At 42.3% G+C, this 18757-nt stretch overlaps 2 protein-coding genes across 2 annotated transcripts; both read left to right on the top strand.

Annotated features, from left to right (window-relative positions):
• The first annotated feature begins 14154 nt into the window (after nt 1-14154).
• Nucleotides 14155-15423, top strand: LOC131798541 (uncharacterized). Its single transcript, XM_059116194.2, has one exon. It carries the CDS (start codon nt 14155-14157, stop codon nt 15421-15423), a length of 1269 nt encoding a protein of 422 aa, XP_058972177.2.
• A 91-nt stretch (nt 15424-15514) lies between these two features.
• On the top strand, nt 15515-16852 carry LOC131793129 (uncharacterized). Its single transcript, XM_066171598.1, has one exon. It carries the CDS (start codon nt 15532-15534, stop codon nt 16468-16470), a length of 939 nt encoding a protein of 312 aa, XP_066027695.1. The 5' UTR covers nt 15515-15531; the 3' UTR covers nt 16471-16852.
• Nucleotides 16853-18757: the final 1905 nt, after the last annotated feature.

Consider the following 18757-nt stretch of genomic DNA (forward strand, 5'->3'; position numbering starts at 1 on the left):
TTTTTCAGGTCAATGCCCAGGTAAAATGTCAGGCGGGATATAGGCGGGATCCCGGCAATCCCACCCAGGATCCCAGGTGGGAATGGCGGGATCCCGCCTTAGGTGGTGGGATCCCACCTTTCCCACCTGGGATGAAAATTTGATCCCACCTGGGATCCCGCATTTAATGCGGGATTCCTGCATCCCACCCGGGATCCTAGGTGGGACTTATGCATTCTACCCGGGATCCTGGTCGGGATTTACATATCCCACCTGGGATTCTTTATCCCAGCTACGAAAATATTGTTTTACTGTTTTTATTCTTACAAAACGTTTTTGTGAGAGTTCCAATACTTATGGATCATCCACACACTCCACAAATATTTGGCATGCAGACAAGACAGAGGTGGTCACTGTTCCCTTTGAGAAAATACACCTTTTAAATGACTTCTTCAATTTGCTTTATTTGAAACTCTGATCTGAAAATATTTTTAAAACAAGACTTGTTAGTAGTGAGAAGTACAAACCGAGTTTCTTTTCATAACTTAATTTCTTAAATGTCCCAATCACTGGACCTCCTAAAAAATATTACTTCTTTATATTTTTGGTGCAAAATACAATTCCTTCTTTACATACAAATGAAAAGTACAAGTCACAGTTCAATAATAACAGCTCTAAAGTTTACTTGTTGTTCTTCTCTGTGTCAGAGATCAACAAAATTTTTCTATACCTTGTAGGTCTGGTATAAAATTGTACTTGTAGTATAAAATGACAACCTTGTATCTTCGTTCTCTCCACCCCTTTCCAAGCTCGGTAACGCTTCGGACTGTGCATAACCATTTGCAGACGAGAATTCCAATGCACCTCTGTAATCGCATGTAGTTGCTTCTGTCTCTCGTGCAAATGTTTTCTCCGTTATGAGACGCACTTGACTCTGTTGGCACCACTGCTAGTTCACTGGAAAGACCGACTGAGGAATCGAGATGGCTAGCTGTGTTGAAACGTGTTGCTGAACGCTTGTTGTGGTCAAGCCTTGTTGATTTGGGTACTGGTACACTGGGATCATCTAGGTATCTCTTATACTTCCTAATGTTATTGGCTTGTGTTGTTTGTCACCTTCGTCGTGAACATAACTCAAGTGGGTTTCGAGTCTTTCTTTCCTCGAAAACTTTCGGCCACAAATCGTGCATTCTTGTTCGATTCTTGTCGATTATTTCTACATAGAGTGAATTCACATCATTATTTATGTCATCATCAAAACATGAATCCAAGGTATCCACCATCTAAGAGAGGAGAACCGGTCAGAAGAGACAGAATAATAATGTTGCGCCCTTCTCTTGAGACTGCAATGGGTCAAGCCAGCGGATTCTCTTTGCTAAAAGGTCCACGTGATCATGCCCGTAATCGGAAACAAAGAAAACTCCATTTGGCGCTCATCTTTGAATGTACTTTTCATCGGTTAACCGCTCTTGCTTCAAGTTGTTTCTTTTCCCAACTGTTTTGCCTAATATAACACTTCTAAAGATTGGTTTTATTGTGGTTTAATGGGAAAACGAGAACAGCGTGAGTGTTTTAAATGAAAAGAAAGTCGTTGGCGCCGTGAACTTAAAAGAAGGGACAATTAACAGTTGACATATCGACTGGTTCAAACAACGATCGAGTGGCCATTTAAAGCTAGGATTTTTAGAAGTTTGTGGTGAGTACAAATTGCCATATTCGTTACGTGATCAAAATCTTATCAAAGAATAGAAATAATGGCTTGAATTAATCTTACCTAACACTCAGCGCAACTGAAACTCAAATAATTCTGAGAATCGAATTGGTCGCTTGCATACTGCAGTTTCCTAAGCTTACACTTTACAATGAAATAAATCTATGAGTAAGGTTTCAAGATTACTTTAGTCACATTTGGGAACATTCTGACCTTGCTTTGCTTTGAAAAATTCGACTGAAGAGAGAGCAGACTTTCAATCAGTACCTTTGTCAAAATTTTGATAACATGAATTATTGAGGTTTTGTCTTTCTTTTATTCTTTGATACACAACAGCCAATTTTTTTAAACGTTGAGTCTTATTACACTGTAGATGGTCTGCTTAAATGATGAAGAAAAAGTAATATGCTGAGTTTTGCTGTTATTCTTTAAGAATGTTTGGTTAAGAAATTTGTTAATGAAACAAGTCAAACACATGCTGGTTCATTGCAAATAAATTATGAGATCTTTATCACATATAGTCTGTGTATTCATGTACTGTTTGAATCATTTATGATCAATAGCTTGGTAAGACAATGGGATCCCATTGGAGGTGTCAGTATGTTCTATAGCTAGTTGGAAAGTTTTGGACCCTCAGTGGATTGATGGGGTCTATAGCTCACCTAGAAAATTTTATCCTCTTAATTTTAAGATATCCTATCCAGTACATTTCATAAATCTGTGGTCTCCAGTGATAAACAGGATCCCTCAAAGGATTTTTCTGAAAGTGGGAAGCCATCTGTAATTTTATGCAGGGTCTAAACTGGGATTGGCAGGATCCCAGATGCAATCCCGCCTGGGATATGATTTCCCAGGTGGGAAACTATCTGAAATTTGAGGCAGGATCCTAAGACGGATTGGTGGGATTCTAGGTTTAATCCTGCCCGGGATGTGCTTTCCCAGGTGGGATGCTATTAGGAATTTAAGGCGGGATCCCAACTTCAATTGGCAGGATCCCATGTGGGATCCCATGCGGGATGTTCCATAATCCCAGGTGGGATCCCATGTGGGATGTTCCATAATCCCAGGTGGGATCCCATGCGGGATGTTCCATAATCCCAGGTGGGATCCCATGCGGGATGTTCCATAATCCCACCCGGGATGTTCCATAATCCCACCCGGGATGTTCCATAATCCCACCCGGGATGTTCCATAATCCCACCCGGGATGTTCCATAATCCCACCCGGGATCCCATGCGGGATGTTCCATAATCCCACCCGGGATCCCATGCAGGATGTTCCATAATCCCACCCGGGATCCCACCTGAAAAAGGCGGGATCCCACCTGGGACACACATGGGATCCCAGGTGGGATTGGCGGGATCCCACCTTATATTTTTACCTGGGTGAAGACACCGGAACTTGGCATTTTCAGTGTGATTAATTTGTTACGTATTTCTAGCCAAAACCCTAATATTACCAGTTGCACATTCAAAAATTTTGTCACAAATTTCCCCCCAATTATAAGCCCAGCCAATTTTGAAACACAAATTTCCCTCCTATAATAAGCCCCTCCGAATTTAAGCCCCTTCCAAAATTAAGCCCCTCAAAAAGGTCCTTTGAAAAATATAAGCCCCAGGGCTTATCTTCTGAATTTTATGGTAGACTCTGTCTCTGTTAATGGCCAGTCAGCTGATGCCAAAAAGAGGCTACAGGCTTTGTGAGGCTCCTTGGGTATTTGAATTTGTTTTCTTTCTTTCTTTCCTTCCGGACCTTTGCCAGATTCTTGCAAGAATGTCTCTCACGTTCCGGGCTAATGACACTTCAGAGGAGAATGTGACCAATCACTCCCAACAAGCCCTGTGGTGATACCATCCAATTGTGTGGTTGCTGTGGAATGGAGCATAATGTTTCTCAGCATTCTTGTTCTTTTTTGCCAGCTTCTGGATCGACCTGTTGCGCTTGTGGCAAAGAGAACAATTGGAGAAAAATGCTAACAAAAAGCATCAGAAGGCAGGTGGTGGCCGTTCAGGGCATCCAAGACATGCAAACAAAAGCCCAGCACAGAGAAGTATCTCCACAGCCTTGTGGCTCATGAGAGAATAGAGGAAAGAGTTGAAGAACCATTCCCAGACCAACTTCACTTCCATACCTTAGAAATTAATTAAGTCAAAAAGGATGATACCCAAGCTTTCTTTGAGGTCATAGTGGAGTCTGATCAATACAAGAAACCACTTCTATGCGCACACTGGCACTGAGGAAAATGTCATTTTGTTGAGCACCTGAGTTGCTTTTCCCTGGCTCACCCTGTAACCACAGTGGTATTCCCACTATACTGTCACCATCCACCACAGTTATATCTGCATTTGGTGGCCACACTGTTTGTCACTATAGCACATGAGGAATGTAAATACACTCAGATGTAAATAAATGCTAAACAGGGCAGAAAGAACACACTTTGTTTATCACTCTGCTGTATTTTTTCATTTTATGTTCATAATTCTCTGCTGTACCATTTACAAATTGTCAAAACTGCCTTCTAAGAGATGCATGAAGTATTGTAGACTATGGTTTTGCAATGCATTATAGGGCAATTGAAAAACTTCCTTTTTGCTACCAAGCAAACAAGCCTATTTTAGTGTAAATCATGTGCGTGATATTGTAAAGTGACATGAACACTATGGAAATAAAGTTATTATTAAGAGTATGCAAACTTATTGACCTTCAATTTAAAAGTGTCAAAGACAAATTTGCACAAGTGTGCAGCACCTTGGAGTCCTCAGCTTATTTAAATTTGGGGAGCCCAGGGTACTTAGAATCTCAATGGAAGACCCCCAGAGAGACTAGTCATCAGATCTGTTAAGGTAAAGTATGATGTAAAGTCTGAAACTGTACAGTGGTAGCAGGAAAGTGACAAAGGAAATACATGCACAGTGTCTGGGGAAAAATTGGGATGAAAGATAGAAAAATAGAGAAGAAAAGACCAAGAAGAAAGCATAAAATGATCTAATTTTAATGTTTTAGACCAATTAAATCAGTAAGCCTGATTAAGCAATAGAGCACATATTTCTGGGTTCTATAATGCGAGATAAGTCAAATTGAGAGCGATGTTGGGAGAACAAAAGATAAGTTGTTAAGTCTTGAACCAATAGCAAGTAATTTAAGCCTTTTTCAAGCTTTGTCCGAACACTCTAAGTGGCTTATCCCCTTAAAGAGCACTGCAAAATGTGTCCTAATGCTTTTATGACATAGCTATGAAAAAGGTTTGTCAGAGACAGAATAAGTCTTGCTTTTTGAAGTCACTAATTCTCAATAAACCCATCACAAAGCTAAGGAAAACAATCAAGCACCCAAAAGAATAAACTGCCAGACCAGACAGAATCAATGAATGAAATGACACCAACAGTCACAGCAAAATTATTACAAAAACTGAAGATGTGTTATAGTGGTATGCAAAATTAAAGCGTAAATTATAATTTGCCCATGTAGTATACTAGAGTCTGTATGGGGAAACAAAACTGAGCTATGTACACAGGTTTCACTGCTGCTATGCTATTTTTAATTCATGATACATTATTTTCCATAAACCAAACTATTCATAACACTCCTAATGATATGCGAAACTGAAATACACTAAATTAACACATCCCTTGCGATTCAATGCACGCAGACATGTGCACAAGGGTATGAATATTGAGTCGAAGCAGAATAACACTCCTTTCTTGCTTAGTCTCAGCCAGCGGGGCAGTGAACGACATCTCTTCAGTTTTCGACCCACACAAATTTTCTAGAATTATGGCTGAAGCTCCAGCGCCGGGAGTACAATTTCCTCAACCGCTAGTAAATCCTCCAGCACGAGGCCCACAAGTTCCACAAGTCGCACAAGCTGCTCAAGTTCCACAAGCCGCGCAGGTTCCACAAGCTGCTCAAGTTCCACAAGCTGCACAAGTTGCCCAAGTTCTACCAGCCACACAAGGTGTACCAGTGCCACAGGCTGCACAAGCGGCGGGTCAAAATGCTGCCCAAAATGTTGCTGCCGGCGGACAAAACGAACTTGAGGTAAATTTTTGATGTTCCTGTCCTTGTTTTATTACTTTTTGCTTTTTCGCCATTTTGGGAACATATTATAGGCTTGGTTTATTTATCTTACGAAAGAGCTTAAGTTTATTTTTCCCATGGGCGTGTTACATTTGTCTTAACATGAGTTTGTTTTCCCTGTTTTAACGGCATATTTGCAAGTTAAGCGCATCTGTTTGTGTTTCCCAAAGGGTTAGTTTCTTGTTATAGAGCTCTTTCTTGTTATTTGTTATTTGTATATAGTAATTTAATTACGCCGTGTGTAGACACGGGGGTGAGTTTTTCTCATCAGGATTTATACGCCAGGTGTAGTCCCGGGGGTGAGTTTTTTCTCACCAGGATTTATACGCCGGGTGTAGTCCCGGGGGTGAGTTTTCTCACCAGGATTTATATGCCGGGTGTAGTCCCGGGGGTGAGTTTTTCCTCACCAGGATTTATAAGCCGGGTGTAGTCCCGGGGGTGAGTTTTCTCACCAGGATTTATACCCCGGGTGTAGTCCCGAGGGTAAGTTTTCTCACCAGGATTTATACGCCGGCTGTAATCCCGGGGGTGAGGTTTCTCACCAGGGTTTATACGCCAGGTGTAGTCCCGGGGGTGAGTTTTCTCATCAGGATTTATACGCTGTGTCTAGGCGCGAAACGAGAACCCGCTGTGTATATTTGTTGAAAGATATAGATACGCCATGTATTGTTACAAGGGCAAAGACTTATTAGGTATGCTCCGTCAGGGAGTATATCTTAAATTCGCCGTTATGAGGTGAGTTTGTGATTGTTATCAGCTTTACTAGTCATGGCATGTTTGTTGATTGGGAATTTTTCTCCTTTTTAGAAGTTACAAGCTGAAGTCCTGAAGTTGAACCAGACAGTTGAGACAATGACTAGATCATATGTGGAGATCTCCTTAATGAAGATTATGGCCTAGGCATCTCGTCCCCTACCAGATTTCAATAAATATGAAGCTTTGGAGATGCTAGAATCGCTTCAACTTACGGCTCAAGATACCAAGCATGACCGTCAGAATTTCTATCGTTTGGTTTACCAAACAGTCCGTGGAAAGCTCGATGTGCCTCGGGATCAATTTAGAAGTCTCATCCTGCGCCTTTTGGGCGATAAGATCATGAAAAGATCTTTGATTGTGTGGCGAAGGTAGAGAAACACTATCGTTCGAGGGACCGGGCCGGGACCGCAGCTGTGTCTCCCTATTACCGGGAAGGCCGGGAGAGAAATGTCAGAGATTTCCCGAGAAACCCGGGAAGGCCTATGTCGTGTTTCTACTGTGGAAGACTTAGCCATATTAAACGATTCTGCAAGGCAAGAAAAAGGGATCTTTCTGGGAACATGGGGTTGCAGAAGAATGGCACGTCTCCAGTGTCAGCCGCAAAATAAAGTGTGAACTTTTCACAGACAACACATGTTAAGCTGATTTAGGTTTTCTGTTTGGGTAATAAACGTATCTTCAATTCAGTCATGTCCTATGTGAGTGTTTTCTCTTAATTTGTAATAAATTCGATGGTCTTAGAGTTTTGATAGCTTTGAAAACAGGGTTTCTAGTTACCCTCCCAGGATTACTGGGTCAGAGCTGTCATCTCTCTGCTGACTACTTTGGGGTTTTACCCATAGGAATAATACCCTTTTCTCTTGATGTTTTTCCCTAGGAAATCATTTCATGGGCTTGGGAATATAACAAGAACTTCGATAACGCTATCACTCATGGACAGTTTGGGGTGAATGCAATTCAATGGGTAGACTCCATGGGGAACTCCATAGCGGTCAGCAGCGAGATGACGGCATGTGAACTAATGCAAAAGGTCACGCGTGTGGAGCAAGGCAAGATTATAAGGGATGTAAATGAGTTGTCCTTCTGAGACCCTAGTAATTTTAGAGCTGGAGAGCTTCACGCTCACTACTCGTTTTGGGCGAAAGTCGCGGAACAATGCCCTAAAATGGCTGCTCAAACCGATGTCTCGGATTGGATCAAAAATAAAGTTTCTTTTTTTCCGTACTTCCAACATTTCAGGGGCTCGTTTAAAGGCGAACAGTATGATTCTGACCGCCCACCCCACAGGCTGTTTAGAAACAACATGTCATGTAAGCCTTTTGTTCGCTTTGTTCAGGAAACTTTGATCAATCGTCTGGGGACTGGGGCGATATCTTTGGTGGGGAGAGTTGGGAAGGTGACACCGCCCCATATTGTACTACCTCTGACTGTTGAGCCGTCAAAGCCCTGCCTCTGCCATGACACGCGCTATTTGAATCTCTGGATGAAGGACAATCCTTTCTCTCTGGATACCCTTAATGATTTGCCTCGTTATGTAACAAAAGACTCTTTTCAGACTGTGTTAGATGATAAGTCTGGGTATGATCACATTCTGCTTACAGAGAGTAGCCGTCCTTTCTTTGGTATACAATGGGGTGGTTGGTTTTTTACGTACAATACCTTGCCTTTTGGCTAGAAGGTTTCCCCTTTTATCTATCACACGACAGGTCTCTTTGAAACTGGTTTTTTCCGTTCAATTGGCATTCCATGCCTTCTTTACATTGACGATCGTCACAATGGCCAGCTTCAGGTCTCGTTTGAAAAAGGAGAATACGGTGCCTTGGCCACAGCAGATGAACGCAATTCTGCAGCTGCTAAGTCTGCCATTTTCCTGATTTCCTATTATTTAATCAGACTGGGTTATTTCCTTGCTCTTTCAAAATCTATTCCGATCCCAGCAAAGATTGTCCCGTACCTTGGATTCATGGCAGACTCTTCAAGAGAAATGTTTCATTTGATTCCAGAGAAGAAAGAGAAATTCATTGCCCTTATTCATGAGATACTTGGGTTATCTTGTCTCCGTTAAAACGTTGCAACGCCTTGTGGGGAAATGTGTTTCCTTCGCTAGAGCGGTGCCGGCGGCAAAGCTCTTTACAAGAGAAATGAATGCAGCGATCTCAAAGGGCCTATGTTCCCAGAAGCTGATTTTGTTACGAGGTGCCCTGCAAGAAGAGATCGCTCATTGGCTGTTCCTTGAAAACTGGGATGACCCAATACCATGGCGCGATGAACGCCATATTCAAGTCTCTGTGGCAACGGACGCATCCTCTTCGGGATGGGGGGCTACAATTGTTTTTCCAAATCACCGTCAGATTTTTTATTATTGGTCACGGGAAGAGTACACATGGGACATTGCAACAAAGGAAGCCATGGCGATCAATAAGATGTTATTATTGTGCTCGGATGAAGTTTGTAATGCGCGTGTCAATGTGCAGGTTGATAAACAAGCCGTTATTCACGCATGGACCAACCAGGGTGGAAGGAGTGCTCAGCTAAATAATGCTATGAAGGTGTTATTCTCAACCACTGCTGCCCTGAATGTCCTGTTGCGTCCTTTTTATGCCCGATCTGCGGATAATCCAGCAGATGGTCCCTCTCGACACAGATCCTCTTCGGATTACTGCCTTACAGGTAGTATGTGGCAAAAAGGTTCAGCGAGAGTTTGGAGGCTCTACAGGGCACACGTTTGACCTGATGTCGTTAGATTCCAACGTACAGAAGGACTTGTCTGGAAATAGTCTGCCTCACTTCACTCCAGTCTCTTCTCCAGGGTCTGCAGGTGTTAACTTCTTTGCTCAGGATCTAACAGCTTTTGGGTCTCTCATGCAATGCCCATATGTTTTTCCACCTCCGGTCTTGGTCGGTCCAGTCCTACGCTATCTACGGAGAATGAAACAAGCATGCACAATTGCGGTCCTGGACAGTTACCCTAAAAAATATTGGTGGCCTTTATTACATGGTCATGCAAACAAAGCAGTAAAAATGGCTTCTACAGGGGATGACCATGTACTTCTTGTACCTTCGAATCAGGGTTGGATCCCATGCCCAGGCGGAATCCCGGGAGACCTTTGGGTGTTCTCCGTTATTTTTTAGGCATATTTTATTGAACTTAGATTGATTTTCGTAGGAATCCTTTTTCTCGAGTGTACCACTAAAACCTTTCTTTTATATTCTCCGTTGTTTAGGAACTCCTTTGGTGGCAAAACTATTCGTACCATCTGTTCGCTGTCCTGTTTGTAGCCGTGCCAATGATAGTGACTTCAGGTTTTGCCAGCACTGTGGCTACAAGAGAAAGATTTTTTCCTTAGTAAAGAAGAGTGACACATTAAAACTTGATCTTGATTCTATAGATAAACGGTTGCAACAATTATTGAACTTTGATCAGGCCACCAGTTACTCGAGACAAAAGGATTCTCTACAGAAGGAATTAGAAGCCTTTTTATCAGCCCTACCAGGACAAGTGTCTTTAGCTACTGTCTCTCCCTGGGATATATGCCGTTTTCTCACTTGTTAGGATAAGGATGGTCGAACGCAGATCCACCATAATGGGTGTAAATTTGTTGGGCAACGGGGTAAACAAACTTGTGGTTGTCCTCTCCGATTATCTTATAAAACCGTGGATTCATATATTGGAAAGCTAAGATCTATTTTTCATGCCATTGGGAGGGATGGTGAATGGGATAAAAGGCTGGGACTAGGCAATCCCGCAGCAGATAAGTCTGTAAAGGACTATATTCGTGTGGTGACTGCGGAGCAATTAAGGGCAAGGGTAACCCCTAAGCAGGCGACGCCTTTCTTTGTTGACAAACTTACCCAGCTTTCCCTTTTCTTGGAAAGGCGCCTGGCACAATCCTCTAATAAGCCATTACAATGTTTCATTATCGCTCGGGACCAGGCCTACTTCAGAACCACTTTCTTCAGTGGTGATTGCCCTGGTGACCTGGGCCAAGTTAAGGTGGTGGAAATTTTGCACTTTCCCAATGATGATGGGTTTTTATTCAATCACGTGTGGGGGAAGACCCTAAGGGATGGTGACCAAAATGTTTTTGGAACTAGAAGAAATCCACAATCTGTTATTTGTCCCACTAGAGGTATTGGACACTATGTTGATATTGCTCGGGGAATGCAGGTTGACCTTACCCACGGTTTCTTATTCCGCCCAACAACACCTGATGGTGGAATATTAGATGCCCCCCTTACTTCAGCTACTGCAGAGGCCCGACTTAAATTATATTTAAATGAAATGGGCGAGAATGACGGAGAAACGTTGCATGGGTTTAGATCAGGGTGCGCCATAACCTTAGCGCTGTCAGGGGCAGAATTAACAGAAATAATGGATCATGTTGGTTGGAATTGTAGTCACACTGCGTTGCATTACCTACAGCTAGCGAAAGTGCTGAAACCTTCTGGGGCTTCTGCTAAACTAGCCTCCAGCGAAGTGATGAATGTTAATAATACATGGACGGACATGAATGAACTGAAGGGCTTCCTTTGCGCTTTTCTATCTGTTAGCCCACAGAAGAGACCTTTATCAGACTGATAAGTAAGACTAGCTACGTAATAGACGTTTTTGTGATCTACCAACATACTGTCTTTTTTTTTTTAGTTTTGGGTAGGTTTGGGGATTGTAAGGTTTGGGAAAGGTTTTGGGATATTTATGGATAAGATTGATGGTGTTGTAAGTAAGAAGTAAAGGGAAAAGAGCTTGTCATGAAATTAAAGATGAACAGTATGGCGTGAGTGGCTTTGTGCAATATTATTTCCCATATCTTATTTCAACTGAGCATGAATAGAGTGTTATGAAATAGATCACTATTCATAACACTCCTAATGATATGCAAAACTGAAATACATTAATTAACACATCCCTTGCGATTCAATGCACGCAGACATGTGCACAAGGGTGTTCTAAGGGTATAAATATTGAGTCGAAGCAGAATAACACTCCTTTCGTGCTTAGTCTCAGCCAGCGGAGCAGTGAAGGAAGGAACGGCCCACCCACCCACCCAGACCAAATTCGCGTGTGTCAAAACACTGCTACCCTAAGCCAAGCTGTTCCAGATTGGCTAAGACCGCTGTGCATTATTATTTCCCATATCTTATTTCAACCGAGCATGAATAGAGTGTTATGAAATAAATCACTGTTTAAACCAGGCAAAAAACTTTCAAATATAACCTTAAATTGTGGACAGTAAATGCAATCATCACGCACAAACTACAAATTATGAAGTTGGGTTGATTACATCATCATTTAATGGATTTCAACTCCTAATAGATTAAGAATTTCAACAAAGTTCTCAATGATATTTTAATTAATTGCTGCAAGTTTCTTGACGCAAAAAAAAGAACCCCTGCTTCTTTGCTGACAGCTTAAGGAAAATTATTTGACATTATCTTAAGTTCTTTACTATTACCACTCTGCAAAGTTTTAAACTCACAGTGTAACCTTGACCCTTACAAGTAAGATGATAGCTTCACAATGAATTGCAAATTTTTCAACAGTGGAAAATTGAGACGAGAACTTTATCTCCTCTAATAGAGTGAACATATTTCCAGATGGTAATTACTTTTGTCAATTACCGGTACTCCTCATTTTTGTGGAAGTCTATAGCCCAATAGAAAATAGACTGATACTGGTACTACTTAATTTTATCAGCTTTAAGCAGATATCCTAAACTTTTAACTATTAAACTTAAGACGATCATCTTCAAACATAAACACAAAACATTCAGCTTTAAGCTGAGACCCATTTCTTAAAACACATAAGAGCTCATGAAAATTTTTAATCACATTTAGCTTTTAAAATCTGTTAAAATTGAATGAGCAATTCACCTGAATGAGGCAATTTACTTGAAAAGCAACATGTTACGAATATTTAATGAAAGCTTATCTCCCAGGAAACTCTGTCTCAATATTGTTACCTACCAAATACAATGGCTAAGAATAACAACAAATCACAGTTACCTAAGCTGAATTTAATGTAATCCAATTAAATGAATAAAATTGAGTAATCATTGATTAATGATGGTTAATTAACTAGTGATAGAGATATCGAATTTCCTTTATAATCTAGTGCGTGGCCTAGCGTCTCATCTTTTGTCAGATCCGGAGAAGAGGCGTAATCTCTTATTCCTTCACGTTCTTTTCTCCAAACTCTTTCGTTCCTAATGGCACTCTCCGCAGGCGCACATCCAAAACGCCGCTCCAAGAAGGTGTCTGATCCAGATTTCGTGTACGATTTTCCAACGGACTCGCTGTTTCATGACGCTCTCATTCTGGAGCAGAGCAATCCCGTTGACCCCGTTCTCTTCGAACAGTCTACCAAGTCAGAAGCTAGATCGTCTAAATCAAAAACCAGACCAGTTACAGTACCTGGAGCTTCTTCACCGCCATTCGTTCCTGACGCCGATACCAATCCTTCTCTCTCATTCGACCAGCAGCTTCAGTTGATCAAACTACAAAAGGAAAAGTTGGAGCTGGAGGTGAAAGTACTTGCCATGAGCTGCCAGGAACGCCCTCTCGAAAATTCGTTCGCAGATCTCTCCACGCAAGACGCCAGAGATGCTATTGCGCCAGGACGCACCAAGCGCAACATCGACTGGCCACAGGATTTTGTTCCGTCCATTCAAGGTGAATATGTTAAGTTAGAACTGCCCGAGTTTGTTTCGGGTTTCTTGATTATGATCAAAACCTATGATTCTTCGCTAAAGGATGCCATGTTAGCTCATCTCGAGTTACTACTCACTAAAGCAATTAGTTATTCGTGGATTAGCGTTCGTGGTTTTCATAAATTTATCGCCAAACAGGTCAAACAGCGTCGTTTGGAATGGCAGGATTTTAAGTCTATCCAAGATCAAGCCACAACCTTTTTTCGCCATTCAGATTTACGACATTCACGACAGCGAATTGACAACCCGCGTCAACCCTCTAACAACGCATCCTCGGGTGATCGTCAACAGGCGGTTCCACCCACAGTTAAAAAAGCTTGCAAAACCTGGAATTACACTGGCTCTTGTGATTGCAATCCGCAAGATGAAGTTAATTACAAAGAACATCACCGCTGTCGAGTGTGCAAGGCGGATCACCCGATGCTTCATTGCTCAAAACGTCGCACACCAATCCCACCCCAATGACAACTAGGCCGAGTAATTCCAGACGAAATTTCCTCAGCAACCTCTTTGACCCGGAACGGAAACGGACATGAACATTTTAAAAACTCAGCAGTTGTTCGACATTTAATTGCTTCTTGTCGCCAGCAGCCAAATGCCTTCGGTGCCAAGGTGTTGGTTCCTACTTCACTCTTGCTTTCGAACTGGAGAACACTGCTTTCCAATTATCATCATAACATTGTGATCGATTTACTTTCGTACGGTTGGCCTGTTAATTATACAGCACACACTCCTCCTGTTTCATCATTGCATAATCATCCATCTGCTACGAACTTTGATTCGCATGTGCAAACCTATCTTGACACTGAATTATCTTGGAATGCTATAGCCGGACCCTTCGATCATCCTCCATTTCCAGACGATTTCGTATCCTCGCCTCTTCAAACAGTGCCCAAACGTGGTACCTCGACGCGGCGCGTGGTTATGGACTTGAGTTTCCCTCACGGCTCCTCAGTCAACGATGGCATTTCTCAAGACACCTATCTGGGCGAGCATTTTAAGCTACGTTTGCCTGGCATTGATCGCCTCGTTGAATTCATTCTCGAGAAAGGTCATAACTGTCTCATTTTCAAGAAGGACTTGCGTCGGGCTTATCGACAGTTTCAGGGCTTTTGTTATAAGGGTAAATTTTATTTTGACACTCGTTGTCCTTTCGGTTTGCGTTCGTCAGCTATGATTTGCCAACGCATGACAAAGGCGGTCGTCCATATCTTCACTGAGCAGGGGTTTTTCGCAAACGTTTATCTTGACGATTTTTACGGCATGGAATATCCATCTCTTGCAGCCCAGGCCTTTTCCTGTCTCGGTCAGCTACTCCAACATCTCGGCTTAGATTCTTCTCCTGAGAAGGAATCGCCTCCTTCAACGTCCATGATTTGTCTCGGTCTTCTTGTTGACACTGCAGCGGTCACCCTCGAGGTTCCTCCTTCACGTCTTGACGATTTACAGGCCGAACTCAAACTTTTGCAATCCTCTACCTGTTTTACTAAGAAACAACTTCAGTCCCTCCTAGGGAAGCTCTCTTTTGTTACCGCTTGCGTTAAGCCCGGTAGAATCTTCATGGCTCGACTCCTAAATAGTCTTCGTGAGTGCACGCAGCCAGCCCGTCACCGATACCCCATTTCTGCTTCTATGCTCTCAGATATTCAGTGGTGGCTCGATTTTCTTCCCCGGTTTAATCGTGTATCGCTCATCAAGCCTTCCTCCTGGGACTTTGAGAGCCTTAACTTCTCGACTGACGCCTGCCTTTCTGGAGGCGGCGCTACTTGTCAAACGGAGTGCATTAGCTTTGTTTTTCCTGATTGTATTTCTCCTGACAATCTTCATACCAACGCGCTGGAACTTTTCACGATCATTGTTTCACTCAAGCACTGGGCTCCTCAGTTACGCGGACGCAAATTCATCATTGCCTGTGATAACTCTGCTGCGGTGACCGTTATCAATTCTACAAGATCCAAGGATCCTTTCATGCAGCGCTGTCTGCGACAACTTTGGTTCACCGCTGCTCTTTTCGATTTTGAAGTTCGAGCATTACACGTTCCTGGAAAACACAATCAATTCGCGGACTGTCTCAGCTGTTGGCATTCCGATGCTTCAGCTCGCGATACTTATTATCGTCTGTGTAGTGACTTTGATCAGATTTTTCATTATCAAGATATTGACTCTGCTTGTTTTTCTTTCAACGTTGCGTGACAATGTTTTCTTTTTTCTTTTGTAGACTTCAACAGGGGATCAGGTTCACATTTCCCTCCAGTTGTTTCGCTTGTCACCTTGGAGTCTTTTGTGTCGCGTCTTATCACAATGGCTCACGCCACGTCAACACAGAAAAACATTGCAGTTCATATCCGTAGTTACCAGATTTTTTGTGAACAGAGGGCTCTCCAGTCCTTTCCAATTAGTGTTAAATCTATAAGTTGGTATATCGCCTATTTAGTCATGCAAAAACGCGCTTCTGGTACTATTCTTAATCATCTTAGCAGCCTCAAACATGCTCATCAAATTGCCAGATACGAGCTCACCTGGAGTTCTAATTATCATTTTCAACTTTTGCTGAGGGGCACTAAACGTTTCTTAGGCCAGGCTGTCGCTCGAAAATATGCTATTACGCCTTCTATTTTGCACGCCGCATTTGACCATTTCAATCTCTCACTTCCGCTGCACGCAGCTATGTGGGCTTTGTTTCTAGTTGCATTTTTTACTTTTTTACGCAAATCCAATTTAGTACCAGACAACCTGCGGCGAATTTCTCCTAAGGTCATCACTAGGGCAAGTTTGGCTTTTACACCTGTGGGCGCTAACATCCATGTCTCCGCTACCAAGACCATTCAGTGTCAGCAACGTTCTCTAGATTTGCCCATCCCCAGGGTCCCTGGGTCTCGTCTTTGCCCCATTTTCGCTCTTCGTCTCCATTTATCCCTAAATCCCGGGCCAGTTTCGGCTCCCCTTTTTTCAGTTATATCGGGGTCTGGTCTACAGCCACTTACTTACAAGCAATTTTGCGCCTTTCTTTCTCGGGTTATTTCTAGTCTACAATTAGATCCCTCTAAATTTTCTCCTCATAGTTTTCGACGGGGCGGGGCTACTTTTGCCTTTGACTGTCATATTCCCTCGGAAATCATCAAATTGCAGGGCGATTGGCAAAGCGACGCATATCTCGTGTATCTAGAATTATCTCAGCAGCAGAAACAGCGCGTGGGTCAAGCTATGGCGGGCAAGCTTCAGACTATGTTTCCAGAATAATGATTTATTAATAGATTTCCATTATTTTTTTTTTCATTTATAACCTTTTCGTATTCCCCTCAATCACCTCACTCTCCTTTTTTCTACACTCCAGTTTGGGCACTTTGGCGTTCTTGTTTATTGTCCAGTATTTTGTCAGGCAGTTCTCGCACTGTGCAATAAACTCATTTTGCCCAAACTGTTATGTCGTCTTGGTAACGCGGGTGATTGAGTAATCATTGATTAATGATGGTTAATTAACTAGTGATAGAGATATCGAATTTCCTTTATAATCTAGTGCGTGGCCTAGCGTCTCATCTTTTGTCAGATCCGGAGACGAGGCGTAATCTCTTCCCACCACTCCCACCCTTAAACAATGTATTTTTTATTAGTTTTTTCTTCTTAGTTGCGTTCTTGTTTATTGTTCAGTATTTTGTCAGGCAGTTCTCGCACTGTGCAATAAACTCATTTTGCCCAAACTGTTGTGTCGTCTTGGTAATGCGGGTGATTGAATTCACAGCTTGATCATATGAACATTCTGAGTTCAGAGACCTGTCTTTAACAATCCAGGGTTAACAGTCATTCATAGTCAATCTGTTACCATGCCAAAAGCCTGTTGTACATCAAACAATCTAGTATTCAAACTTAAAATAGTCGCCACAGCAGAAGCCATTGAGAACAACTTGAGATTGCAAGGGAATACGGCATCAGTAAGTCAATGGTTTGTTGCTGATGGAAAGACCAAGAAAACCTCTTCAATGGCGAAACACAACTGTCCCCAAAACATAAAACGATGGGCTGCTTTACACCAAAGTGTCCTGAGATGGATTAAAGACTGCTGGAATGGTTTTGTTAAGTCAAGGGGAGAATCATGTGAGAACCTTGTTTACATGTCTCTGGGAAAAGAACATTCTCATTGGTCAGTTTTTGATAATTGTCAAAACATTAGTATCATTGCTTATCTGTTCTACCTTTCTCCTTCATTTCAGGAATTGCTGTCAGTGGACTGATGTTGCATTAGAAGGCAAAAGAATTCTGCAATGATCCCACATTCAAAGCAACTGTAGGCTGGTACAAAAATTAAAAGTAGTGCCGTTCCATCACTCTCCAAACAAAGACCACCCTTAACCAGCATCTGCCGAACAATCTCAAAGGGCAAACAGTAAAATTCCACTGATTTGTAATGGCAGCTTTTCAGTACTGTGGATACCCTTTGCCCAGAATTTTCAATATGGGTGAGACACCAATGCAGTTTAAGATGCCACCTAACCATATTCTAAAATTCAATGGCAGCCACACAGTTCCCATGAAATCCTACAGTGCAGAGAAGAGAAGCTTCACAGTCACGTTGGCAGTTGCTGCTGATGGCAAAAAGCTACCACCAAAAGTTACCTTCAAAGGCATACAAACCTTGGGAGACCTGGTTGTTTCAAACTCAGTTTGTGTTTCATTCCACAAAAAAGGATGGAGGGATGAAGCTAATAAGTTAGCAGTTTTGTGTTGTTCATTTGCTCTTTTAATTTACTGTTTTAAAGCTTTATTGATGTCTTTAAGTGATGTCTAATTGATTGTTGTATTCTTTCTTTCATTACAGGCGTGAAGGAGTGGATTTGTACCTGCATGCCAAGAAACCCTACTGGTGAGCGATCATTGTTGGCTTGGGACTCCTTTTGTGCCTATCTTACTGAGACAGTTAAAGAAGCATTGCAGCAGCAAAATATTGATGTAGCTGTTATTGCCAGTGGCCTAACCCAGTTCTCCAGCCATTAGACAAGTGCCTAAACGAGCCCTTCAGAGAGAATATGAGAAGAAAGTAGCTGTTGTGGATGATAACAGGCCTCTTTAAGTTTACTCCTGATGGGAGAAAGTGCCGTCAAGACACCTTGTTCTACATTGGATGAAGCAGTCTTGGAGGGAGATCCCAGAGGAGATGGTGAGGAAATCATTTCTGACTAGCAGCATCTCAATGTGCTTGACAGCACCAAGGATGACACCATCTATGAAGAAGAGCCAGACATTCCCATCAAAGAAGATGAGATGGATGAAGAATTTGATACAGAGAGCAAAGATGAGCCATAAGCTGACATCCTTGATCATGCAGTTCACAACAAAAAACAAACAGCTCCTTTAGGAGCCACCACATTTAAAAGCTAGTGACCAATACCTCTTACTATTTGGTCTTTGTGTATTGCTTGGCTCGTAGGCAAACATACATGTATTTATCTTAGTTCCTGATTTTTGTGTCAGCTAAACTCTTGGCTATAGGCAGAAACCCCCTCTACAAGTCAGATTTCAATTCAAATTTGGC

The sequence above is a fragment of the Pocillopora verrucosa genome, chromosome 8 (assembly GCF_036669915.1).
Source record: "Pocillopora verrucosa isolate sample1 chromosome 8, ASM3666991v2, whole genome shotgun sequence".
NCBI classification, from domain to species: domain Eukaryota; kingdom Metazoa; phylum Cnidaria; class Anthozoa; order Scleractinia; family Pocilloporidae; genus Pocillopora; species Pocillopora verrucosa.